The 12,557-nt window shown below is 34.7% G+C and overlaps 2 protein-coding genes across 2 annotated transcripts; one reads left to right on the plus strand and one right to left on the minus strand.

Annotated features, from left to right (window-relative positions):
- Positions 1 to 1,600: 1,600 nt before the first annotated feature.
- LOAG_18292 (tyrosine-protein phosphatase non-receptor type 23) lies at positions 1,601 to 10,675 on the plus strand (the record flags this gene model as incomplete). Its single annotated transcript, XM_020450953.1, has 25 exons — positions 1,601 to 1,693; positions 2,072 to 2,146; positions 2,353 to 2,480; positions 2,847 to 2,979; positions 3,184 to 3,321; positions 3,479 to 3,637; positions 3,716 to 3,816; positions 3,911 to 4,030; positions 4,318 to 4,396; positions 4,694 to 4,875; positions 5,294 to 5,439; positions 5,534 to 5,616; positions 5,799 to 5,869; positions 5,942 to 6,057; positions 6,109 to 6,263; positions 6,345 to 6,496; positions 6,652 to 6,800; positions 6,930 to 7,076; positions 7,287 to 8,206; positions 8,307 to 8,405; positions 8,616 to 8,705; positions 8,886 to 9,021; positions 9,352 to 9,566; positions 9,869 to 9,973; positions 10,085 to 10,675. The coding sequence occupies 24 exons, from the start codon at positions 1,601 to 1,603 to the stop codon at positions 9,938 to 9,940; spliced, it is 3,759 nt and encodes a 1,252-aa protein (XP_020305311.1). The 3' UTR covers positions 9,941 to 9,973; positions 10,085 to 10,675.
- A 140-nt stretch (positions 10,676 to 10,815) lies between these two features.
- On the minus strand, positions 10,816 to 11,491 carry LOAG_08221 (rudimentary enhancer). Its single transcript, XM_003143753.2, has 2 exons — positions 11,373 to 11,491; positions 10,816 to 11,171 (listed from the first exon to the last, which is right to left on the minus strand). The coding sequence occupies exons 1-2, from the start codon at positions 11,473 to 11,475 to the stop codon at positions 10,957 to 10,959; spliced, it is 318 nt and encodes a 105-aa protein (XP_003143801.1). The 5' UTR covers positions 11,476 to 11,491; the 3' UTR covers positions 10,816 to 10,956.
- Between the last annotated feature and the right edge of the window lie 1,066 nt (positions 11,492 to 12,557).

The raw sequence follows: 12,557 nt of genomic DNA on the forward strand, positions 1-12,557 counted from the left end.
CCATCCATCGTAAAATTTCACTTCAATGACGTCAATGGATGATAGGTTTGCAGGGAAGAGAGAAGACGAAAAGGAAGAAAGAAAGAAATAAAATAAACACTTTCTTTTTTTCTTTTTCCTTCTAAATTTATCTCAAACAACCGTTACATTTGTTATATCTGCAGTGAGACAAAATGTATTACAGTGTTTATGTAGCATTAACAAACTTTTTCTCTCCTATTTTCTTCCTTTTTTTCTCATCCTCTCTTTTTTTCCTCTCTCTTTTCCTCAATATCTTACAAATATTTGACGATTGATTGCCATTAGTTATTTTGAGTACTAATATTCTCTAAAAACATTGTCATTTCAAGAAATACTATTTTAAACATTATTAGTTCAAGAATACAATTTGAGAAATTATCATTTTAAGAAGTACTTCTGAAAATTATCACTTCAAGGATACAATTGAAAGAATTATCATTTCAAATTTGCTTAGATATCCTGAAATCATCTTTATTAATTTAGCATAAGAGAGTACTACTAGACATGGAATGTGTCACCAAGTAAATGGATTTCCCATCTACTTTTTAAGTCAGAAAAGTAACAGATTGGTGAAATTATTGACAGATGAATCCAGGATAGGGGCAAGTTCTAGGTTTAAGAAAAGAAAGCTTATCAGTTATACTTTGAAAGGTTGTTGTTAGAGAGTTTATCAGTTACAGTTTGAAAGATTGTCGTTAAAAAATTTATCAGTTACAGGTCGAAAGGTTGTTGTTGGAAAGTTCCATCGATCGTGAACTTGCAATGTTATTACCATATGGTTTGAAACCTTCTCATTGGAATGCTACTCCAGTATTCCGTTATAGTCTAGAAACCGGATCCAGAACATATTTGAAGATTTAACTATTTCCATTACTTAAAACTAACACCGTCATATCGAAATTGAATATGGAGATGTTAAAATTTAAAAGCGTCAACTATCCGTGAAATACCACGTACGTTTCCTCTGTTTCTTTTGTAAATTGAAAGATGTACTCGAGAGTTGGCCAATTGTTGGATTCCATCTTGGGTTGCAGGAATTTCTCTGACACTTTCATTTAGTATTTAGATGATATTTGGAAAGGCATTATATAGGTCTTAGAAATGAGTATCGACCGGTGTAAAGGTCAGATACTTTGGTTGCATATCGAAGAGGCATTGCTGAATATTGATGGACTACAAAATTCATGTACCATATATTTCTAACTATGACTAGATTTGTCAAAGGCAACTGTTGACTTTTGCTCGGAGAAATGCAGTCTCATAGGTTGCAGCTGAGCTTTTGCGTGAACTAAACCACTTACTAGTAATGCTATATTTTTGCAGGTAGTCCTTGACCACATCTTATGATGACGTATTCTAAGAAGTCAAAAGTTAACTTTTGGTTTAGTGCTATAAAATGTCCCACAAACTATACAGTTCATAGATAGTATCCATTGCATGTCAGACTTTACGGACGAAGGTCAGATGGTGATGGATAGCGAAATGAAATATTTCCTATGTTAAGAATCAAACTGCATAACAAGTAATATTAATCTTATGATTTTCTCTTAAAACTAGTTTTTCAGCAATTCGACTAACCATGGAGGGTATGCCACGTGTACCGATGCTTACGCCAGATTTAAAATTTTGTATGGCGTCATTACCTGCTGATTTTTCATCACAAATTAAAGAAGTTGGTTTTTTTTTAATTAGTGGAAAAATTTTATCAGAATTGCAATTTCTACAGATTATTTTAGTATTCGTTCAATTGAACTGTACTATTTTTTCAGTTTTTTTTTTTTCTATTAAGATTTCCAGTGTTTTTCTCGGCATGTTTGATTGATTCATATATTAATTGTAATACTTCTTAATGATATACATTTTTCTTTTATATTCTATGTAGTATATATGTCTGATTCATTTAAGTAGTCCTATATGGTGTACTTTTTTAAATACATGTGATTAGTGCGGACAAAAATTTTGGTATTTCCAGTTATACTTGCGTGCATTCTATCATATCTAACTGTTATATCATTCGTAACGCAACTTGCATTTAATATAATTATTTCAGTATATTCTGTTGCATTATCAGGATGATCCAACTAAGTATGATAGTGCTATTGGGGAGATCGAAAATATGCGTTCGGTAACTCTTTTAATTTTTTAACTGTTCATCTCTTTTTTTCCATTGACAGAATTTGGAAATATCTTAGTGATGATTGATGTGTAAATGATTTTCGTAACAGTGGTTTCAATAGCCAACTAAATTTATGTATTTCTATTTAAACTTAGTCATTTTTAAGATGTATTTCCAGTTGATAAGTATTCGAGCATTAGACTATCATTTTCCAGAAATTAAATCGACTTTTGCCCGATTCGGAAACGTTAAACACATTGAAGCGGTATTACTCACAGTTGTGCTTGATGAAGAATAGATTCCCAATGGAAAAAGGAGATGCTATCAACGTATCCTTCTCCTGGTACTTCTCCCGCTTTTTCTTATTCATGTTCATATAGTTTGGAACTATGATTTGTAGCAGTGTTATAAATACAGATAATAATAGAAATGATTGTTTCAAATAACTTCTGGTCTGACGCTACTTTTACTATAGTCACTAAGATAACAGATAGCTCGGCTGGAAAATATATTGCTATTACAGCGATTAATCCTTAAGTGTCTGACTGTTCTATTTAAAATAGTCCAAAAACTACGTAAAAATGAAGAAATGAATTAAAGATTGGATATTGAATTGTGTACTTCTTTAGCACTGTAATTAGTATTACTATAGCATTAGTGTTAGTTGTATGTAGATTGCGAATATATGAAGTAAATGGGGATATTGTAGGATGGACAAAAATAGTGACACATCAAATGCAACTGTCTTCGAAGATATCAATTATGAGCTTGCTTGTGTGATGTACAGTATTGGTGCCATACATGGAGCGATCGCTGCTAACGAAGCACGCACTGACCTAGACGTTGGTCTTGCTTTTTCACTTGTTAAAAAGAATCATGGTCGCTTAGACAGGGAAGATACCATAACGGATTACTATATCATCCTCTCGTTGGAGTGCTTATTCGAGTATTTCTAAAATATTTCTAAAATAGACTAAAATATTTCTAAAATAGATTATATTAAAATATTTCTAAAATAGAATATTTCTAAAATAGATTTGTTTCAGTCAATTAAGAACGCCTTCATGCATTTCCAATGCGCTGCATATCCTTTCGAACAAATACGAGACTCGATGAATGCCGTCAAATATTCCGTTATCGATTTCGATCCTTCCATTTTAACGTTTTATGTCACTATACTGTTGGTAAGCTACTTCAAGCACTTCTTTTCACTTTTGCCATCAAAGCATATACAGTACACTACCAAAGCACATACAATACAATACATACAATACATTGTTACCCAGGTGGTCTTTTTTTGCTATAAATGAATGACTCTTCACATTTACCTTGATTTTGTAGGCACAAGCACAAGAATGTTTACTGGAAAAGAGCATTATTGATCATCGCAAGAATACAGTGATAGCGAAACTAGCTGTACATCTGAGAGATGTATATATGCAGTGTCGTGGACATTTTGATTTCGCTGGCTTAAGCGATGTCTTGTCTTCGAGGTACAAGGTAAGAGCGTTTCATATATATTCACGTATTTTGTTTTCCTCTAATTTTCGTGCTACAGGATTAGCTAGAATTTTGCAGGAATGGTTGAGAACATGCATTGTAAAATCGGAAATGTACGGGGCAATTGCAATGCTGCATCTTGGCTTGCAGGCAGAAGATGATAACAAAATGGGTTTTAGGTTCACTTACTTTTGTAGGATAAGTGTGATAATATATGACATTTTTTTGGCCGAATCAGTGCTCAATTATACTTTTAACGACTAATGTTTCCAGGGTTTCTTATTTCGATCGTGCATTGGAACATGTTATTGCAGCTGTGAAACAGGTCGAGAAGGATAAGCGAGAAAGTTTGAAAGAAGCTGTCGTTTTCTTGAACGATGTCATCCTCGGAAAGTTAGTCTTCGTTTATTTCGTCTGATATAGATGTTCATCAGAGTATCACTAGCAACCATCAATATAAATATTATCGCCTCTCCTGGAAGCATTTCTTCCTTGTACTGCTGGAAGATTGTTTCAGTGCTATCCTTCGATGATGAAAGACTAATTACAGAATCGTTCTTCATAAAAAGGGGGAAAAGATAGCTACAAAAAAAATAAAAAAAAACAAAATGCCTTATTTCGATGTAAGAGGCCAATGAAAAGGATAGAGCGAAACAGTAGCTTATATAATTGTGTTCTAGACAACGAAATGCAAAGAAAGAAAACGATTTTATTTATCATGACCGAATGCCGAAACCAGAAGAATTATTGCTTGTAGAAGTGCGAGTTTATTGATATTTTTTTCCTTTTTTTTCAGATAATATTGTATTCAGATATGGAAACAGTTTTAAAAAAATAACTCCAAACAATTTGCAAATATAATGAGATATTTGAATCAAGTTTGGATAGACTGAATGATTTGATGTTTACCGTTATTTGCTCGTCGTGATGCACTGGAAGACATACAGTTGCACTCCAGGAAAAGCTTTACGATGGATGGACCGAAAGTTTCAGTTAATTCCGGTAGGAAGTTGCTGACTTTTTGAAACATTCTTAGTGTTAAAGCATGTTGTACAGGGTGTTAATATGGTAAAAGCAGTCGGATTCGACCCAACCGACAAATCGATCTCCGGTCCAGATCTTTTCGCTGCATTGCTACCAGGAAATGTACTCAAGTCGCTTTCTGTTTATAGTGAAGAGAAAGCAAAGTTCAAACGTGCATTGTTAGAAAAAATTGAAGAAAAGGATAAGGAATTAGAGTAAGTTTATACTGATAAGTTGCTTATTTCTTGAAAAGTAATTTATCCGTCTATACGTTGATAGTTTGTCCATATTAAACGATCGGTCATGTATTACCAGGTAGTTTCTGTTGAATGTTCTTTACCAATACCACAAGTTGCTAATATTTCAATCAACTGCATGAGGAAATGGATTTTCATGTTTAACGCATACATTCATCCCTGTTATACCGCTTCTGTAAAAATTTTACATTCGTCTACTTCATCTTCCGTGAAAGAGAGGGATGGAGCTTGTGTCACAACTCATGTCATCAAAAAGAACACAACATGTATCACTTCTGTTAATGAAGAACACATGACAAGTCACTCGGGCATGTCATAGATGAATATATTATTTGTTGTATTTTTCAGATATTCTGATAATATCATCTGTTTTTAGAGACTATATTAAATCTTTGCAACTGGAAGAAATTAATTTTGGTGATGATTCGAAAATGGAGGAATTTCCGGAAATGTTGTTAGAAAGAAGTGCTGCATTTAATTCACAACCAGATGCCTTTCCTGAACTACTGGACAAATTGCATCGTACTCTTTTTGTTCATATGGCAGCACAACCTGTTTTTGTATTGATAAGGAATTGAGTGCTAGATTTCTATCAGTAAGGAACAGAACATTCTAGGAGTTGGAGAATATGCAATAGAAGCGGATCACAAAATCAGCAATCTGCGTAATAGGCTGGATGCTATTAACTCACTTCACCTGGTTACGTTTTAATTATCAGCTACTGCAGAGTAGATTCTCCTTCGATGATTATGTATCTGACGCGGTACGGCTTGAATTCAAAATACTGATGAAGTTACTTGTGATTTAATTCTGCCGAAGTGTCTTTTGAAAATAACACAGTTGATTGTATAATGTGTATGCGACGTTGCATATTATTGCAGAGAGCTGACGAAGGTTTCATCGCTATCATGAAAGAACTTAATCGCGTCAATGATCATCATATGAAAGCGCGGTAAATGCAGTTCAAACATCGACTTTTTAGCCAATTCTAATCAAGACTTCTAAAATCTAATATGATTTAAAGGACGAACAATGCAGAACTACAACGTGCATTAGCTGCTCATTCCGAAAGTCTAAAAATTCTGGCGATGCCTTTGAACGAATTACGAAAACGACTAACAGATACTCAGACAAAACCAGGTATTCCATCTTTTTTTTTCGTTTAAGTAGAAATAAAAATGTTATTTATAGCAGATAGCACGGAAGGACTATTGCTGAAAAAGATGCTGGATAAGGCGAATGAAATGAGCAGTCAGCGACGTACTCTACTTTCGAAATTAAACGAAGATTTGCTAAATGATGATATTACTGCAAAATGTCTGGCAGAGAAGAATGAAGATAATTGGGTTAGTTGAGCTCATAACATTTCGTCTGTTGAGAGATGTAATAGTTGGTAGAATCAAAAAATAGAAGATTATGATTTGCAGGGATTGTATGAAAACGAGCTAAAGAAGCATGAGGAGACCACTACATTGATTCATATGAATCTTGCTGCGCAAAATAATATACTCAGTGCATTGACAGATGCGAATGCGAGTTTTGGTGATTATCGTAAAAAAATTATGGAAGAAAATAAAAAGCAAGTTTTTCCAATAAATGTCATTTTATGAATATCTTATGCTACATGAACTTTCAATCATAGCTTTTCTAGGAATCGATATTTCATAATATTGTTTTCGGTATTCTGATGTTGTCTGTTTTTGGCATATGGAAGAAACATAATTATTATTTTAGTCGTATGGACCAGGTACTTGCTCTTACTGCAGCTTATGATGTGTACGTTGATGTTTCGCAGAAGACAGAAGAAGGCTTAAATTTTTATTCAACATTATTTTCGATGGTGAAAGGTTTGGGAGAGGCTGTTGAAGCAATCGAATCTGCTTGTGAGTTGTATTTCAGTTGATTTCAATGAGAGGAAAGAGCGGTTGTCGAGAGAATTAACGAAATATTATCCAAGTAACCTATTTTGATGGAATTTTAAGACCCAATATGGCTTAGATATTATGTTGCAGTTGAAGAAGAAAAGAATGAAAAGGAAAAAGAAATGCTGCGAGGATTGGAAGAGCGTGCAACTGCTGCTGCTCAAAACATTAAAAAGGAGGAAGGACGTATTTCGCTAGGTTTTGGAAATATAAGGAATGGAAATACATTAGAATTAGGTTAGTGACTTTCCGTCACACTAGAATTAGATTAATGACTTCCCGTCCTTTTCATTATTATTACACTTATCTTTCTTCGCATGAATATCTAAGGCTTAAATTGGAGCTGTTTCAAGTTCATAAGCTTTTACTAAAGTAGAAAGGAAAGGAACCGTTTTTCATTAGTGGGTTTTGTGTGTTTTTACATAACGAACTAACATTTGGTTTCAGGTTATAGTGGACTGAGGTTGAAAGACTGCTTGGAGTACTACCGAAATAACATTGCTAAGGGGGCAATGGACACCCAACCAACATGTCTCCCCTATAGCACGGGACAGTCTCATCCTATTGATATGCCATCTTTACCGCGCAGAGATGAGATACCATCTAACCAAACCATGCCCACATCTGATACTGTTCAGTTTTCGGAGTATCAGGGTTTGTTATCGTTGCGGTCTCATTTTCCACCTATGTCTAATCAGTCTATACCAAATACTTCATTGAGCAATACCGCAAAAGAGATCCCGCAACCATACATGTTTTCTGGTAATATGGCATTACCGCCGCATTCCTTACAAACATCAAAACCATTATTAGCTTCTCAATCACAAACCATTGCGTCCTTAGCACCACAGCATGTATTCCTACCACATCATTTTTCCGCAAATCAGAGTACTTTCGCTTCTCAAAATCAGAATACGATACACACAAATTTAACAGTTGCTAACACCCAGCAAGTTAACACTCCTCTTCCACCACCGACTTCTCTCACTCATGGTATTTCTCAACCAATTTCGGTTACCGTTACAACGGACTCACTTAAAGGACCGTCAGTGACAACACCGCGAAATATTGTTGCTCCTTCATCGACCACGCTGTCCATGTCAGCTCCCGTGAATTATGTACCTTTTGCATCGAATCCAGCACTATTGGAGCAACCAGCTTTAACAGCACGGTCAGGAGCAGATATGAATACTATCGCAGCAGTTGAGGTCAGGAAGGCAGTTGATGGAACTATCATACATCCTCAAGTCTATACTTCTCCATTTGCACCAACTAAAATGCATTCCAATTTTGCTCGGAGCATAATACCAACTAGCACCATATCGGCATTAACCAAGCCAGCCATCATTCCTGCCCATCATCTCATTGTTAGTTTCCCCTTATTATGTATTAGTTCTCGTTTCTCATTAGAATTTTATCATACTGGAAAATGGTATTTGAATTTAGTTCATCGCATGTTTTTTTCAGTATCCCCAAGATGCCACATTTCATACAGCAGTGTCACCTTGGCATCAACCTCTCAGGAGCGTTAATAATATGAATGGACTAGCAACTGTTGGCAGCACAGTAAGTCTTTTCTCATATTCAACACCACTTCACATAATTTTTCGTGCAGAAGAATCGCACGACAACCATTTGTTCTCAAATAATGGCACGATCTCGTATTGAAATAAAAATTGCATCAAAATGTCTAAGTCGACATTTATATGAAAATCAGTTTGTGAAATATTAGTTGTAGATGAACATAGATCGGATAGCTTTCTGATTGTATTCTAGAGAGTGGCCTGCACTTCAGCACCAACTGCAGCTTTTCAGTCATTTGTTCCAAATAACCGAGCTACACCGACAAAAAGTATTCCAGTTGTGGTAAGCATCTCATCATTTAAGTCTTCACAGACTTATCAGTTTATTATTAAGTTAAATTTTTGTAGAGAGGTTGAAACTGTTGTTCAAAATGATAAAAAGACCACTTCCCTAAGTAGGATAGAAATGCCATCTTCCTCAGGAACAGTTTTATTTGCAGGATATAAACAGTTTTATTTGCAGGATATAATGAATGCACCGTTAGATGTAGTGCTACCAACACCTCTGACTCCTACTCATTTAACCAGTGAAGTTGAGAGCAACGATTCAAGTGTACAAATGATTACGATGAATTCGGCGCCATCCACTGAGTCAACAAGTATATTCATTTTGCTTCCATTCTTGCCTGCAGAGTTTTATTATGGTCATGAATATTTCTTGCTGGAGAGAAAAGGAAAAACGAGAAAGCAAAATATGGCATACAAAGTAATGGAGCGGGGATAGAATGAGGAGGATTGTCATTTTTTCAATTTAAAATCCCGAAATTTCCCTACAAGACAATGTCGTGAGAGTTTATCAAAGTTAACTATTGAAATAAATTTCAAATAAACAACTACAGTGAAAATATAACTCGTAGGGAACAATTAAACAATTATATTGAAAATTATATTTACTTCCGCTTTCCATTTATAAAAAAAAAGGATTGAAGAAAAGGAAGAAATGAACTTGGTGCAGACGCCACCATTGTCAGAAGGCGCAGGATCGGTTAGCTCCAGTGTTGTGCCGACACTACGACCTGCTGCTGCAGTAGCACCTATTATGCAGACTGATTGCAGTATCACATCAGTAAGCGATTCCACACTTTCCATCACAAATGTTACTTCAATGAGCTATTCCGCTCCATTACCTCAACCAAAGACAACGGTTTGATTTTCTTTTTGTTCAAATTTTCCTTTTCTTGATCAAAATAATGCATACGAAGTCACATAAACTCACAAACTTAAACTCAGCAACTCATGTACAGCAGTCAATTAATAGAGTTGAATTAGAAAGTTGTTGATTTATACATAGGGCAGTAATGAGTTTAATCGAAGTGGACCAATTGATTCGAATGAGATTAGGAAAATCTTCAAATAGCTGTGTGATAGCGTACTTCAAACGATATTTCCCCATGATTGAAAGAAAAAATTTCAGAATTGAAAAAAAATTGAAAGAAAAAATTTCAGACACTATGTACTTGGCCATGTACAAAAAAGAAAATAGTACCGGTAATGAAGAAGGATGTAATAGTAGTGTGAAGGAAATAATGGACCCTCAGACTTTCACTATTGGTATGTTTGCAAGCTGCTTATTTGTTCTGTACTATAATAGGTTTGCTGGATTACCATCATTAGTTTCTTTTAAAAGACTTCAAATTTATTACTTCTCAAATAAAAATCCAGGAAATACTGATCCTATCCGCCTGGAAAAACGTTATATGCGAGAACGGTTCAAAACAGAAGGTACTGGCGCCCATTTGCCACCTCTGGATCCTGCAGATCCTATCAATTGTATAGACGCCCATTACTGGCTTAATAAGCCATAATTTCACGATCATCAAACATCAGTTGCTGTGAAACGACCGGTTCTAAAGGAATGGTATTGGAGTCTGGTGTGTTGGAGTCTTCTTTATAATTATTCTCCTTCACGCTCCATAGCTCATTTAAATTTCATTCCCTACACAGACCCATTGTTCAATTACAGTGTTGCCTTTTTTCTATATTAAGATCATTATAAGATGGCTAAATATATGTGGATGTGAGCGACCATTTATTTTGCAATTTTCTTTTATTGCGATGTAGCGGATTGTTTGAACAGAAAATTTAATTTACCCTCTATATATTATGTCCTCTACGACCTTTCCTCGCTGTCTTTTGACATGTCCTTTCCAGCTTCTGCATTACTCGCTTTACTTCCTTACTGTGATATATCTTTCGCTATACCATGTAATTCTCTTCTGTACAAATAGTTTTGTCCCGTGAGGTGTATTCTTCATAACTCTTCGAATAAAACTATAACTATTAGTTATACAAGTTGAGCACGTGACATAAACATCATTACTAGCAGGAATTGAGGTTAGTGAAGCTCAACGTATCACAAGGATTACGAATGCCGGCTAATTAAAATTTAGAAATGTCTTTAATCTTTAATCGCCCAACAACATATATTTTAATCAAAAACAATTAGTAACAAACAGGAGGAAACAGAAAGTGGATGAAGTGCAAAAAACTTGGGGGCAGGTTTTTAGATATACAACATGATACCAGCAACTTAATTATTTAGCAGCTTGTTTTCGTAATAAGGTATAAATTTGTTCCTTGATCCAATCTTTGTTATGTGGTGCATAGGCTTTCATTGTATTTTCCCATACCAAACATGACAAATCGGCTAAACGATCGATGAATTCAAATAAATTCTGCACATCGTAAGTGATGGATGCCGAATTTGGGTTTAATTTCTTCAAATGTTCCTCAAAAATTTTACATATTCCTGAAACAGCAAAATAAAGCTTTCCTTCGAGCTATACTTAGTTGAATTTGGGATGCGTATCCCATGTTCGATTGTTATATGCAGAAGATATGTATTACCAAACAAATGTATATTCTACTTCGCAATTTATCATATATATAGGATAATGTCGAACAATAATGGTCAATTATTATCAAATAAACCTAAGATTGAAGCATATACCTTCCATACAATCGGTAGTTGTTTCATAGTCGGACCACGTACGTGATTCTATGCGCGCTATCGGTTGGATCAACAGAATCGTGTGTGATGACATCATTTCCATCACACTTCTATAACATATTCATAGCGGATATTTACGTTCATCACGGGTTCATTATCCAAACGCCTTAAGTGAAGTTGAATGTGGTTCCAATTAGGTCATTACAGGCTTGACGTACTCTATACACGTAGAAAAGACACATCCCTCTACGTCACGCCGAATCACGCCGTTTAACCAAATCATCTCCTCTAAAAAAAAAAAGATCATTAAAACCATACTGTTTCCAACCGTGGAAACTAATACCCACTACGAAAACGGACATCCCACGCAGTGATTCAGATGTATGTAAGAACTTCATCACCTATGGATTATAGACGTAATAATACTATAAGTGTTGGTTTCCGTTCTTTTACCAAATTGAATCAGTCATTTTACAGATGAAGAAGACAGAAAAGAGCACAAATGAGAGAAAAAAAAAGACTGACTGAATTCGGTTGATAGAATATTGCCATAGCAAATTAAATAATCCTAATTAGACTAGGCTAAGCTTAGCTAAACTAAAATGTATCGAGTAAAAACCAACCAATCATTATTTCATGAAATAACCATTAGATCGATCAATTTTATCAGTTCATCCATTTTCAATCCCAATTTTGTATTTACTCCTGTCGTGCCCGATTTTAATGATAAATCTATTATGATGATGATGATGATGACCTTTTTTCTCCTCTTGTTTTTTTCTTTTTTTATTGCAGATTTGTTGGACGAAATGATAGAGAGATTAGGGAACCATTAATTCGAGAATGATTATTTCGGGGGAGAAAAAAAGTTTTTTGAGCAAGAAAACTGAATGCGAAAGGATTGTAGTAAATTATCAGACATTAAAAAACAACAACAGCTGCAAATTATTTCCAATAATATCTAATTTTTCAAATTTCGTTCTTTTTTCCATTGAAATTCTAATGATTGCTTAATTTTCATTCCATCGCTTTCTTATTCCTTTTTTCACCCATAATTCTAAATCTTTCATTTATCGATTTTTACTTTTTCAAATTGTATTTTAAAAGATAAATTAATAATAGTAATGATAACATTAACATGATAACATCACATTATTTCAAATAATTTCCACCAATGAAATCTTT

The sequence above is a fragment of the Loa loa genome (assembly GCF_000183805.2).
Source record: "Loa loa unplaced genomic scaffold supercont3.250, whole genome shotgun sequence".
Classification (NCBI taxonomy): Eukaryota; Metazoa; Nematoda; class Chromadorea; order Rhabditida; family Onchocercidae; genus Loa; species Loa loa.

Excerpts from the sequence above, each read along its gene's own strand:
- LOAG_08221 (XM_003143753.2), bottom strand. The coding sequence starts at position 11,475 with ATGGAAATGATGTCATCACACACGATTCTGTTGATCCAACCGATAGCG. Across the intron at positions 11,172-11,372 it reads AACTACCGATTGTATGGAAG|GAATATGTAAAATTTTTGAG; the intron begins GTATATGCTTCA and ends TTGCTGTTTCAG.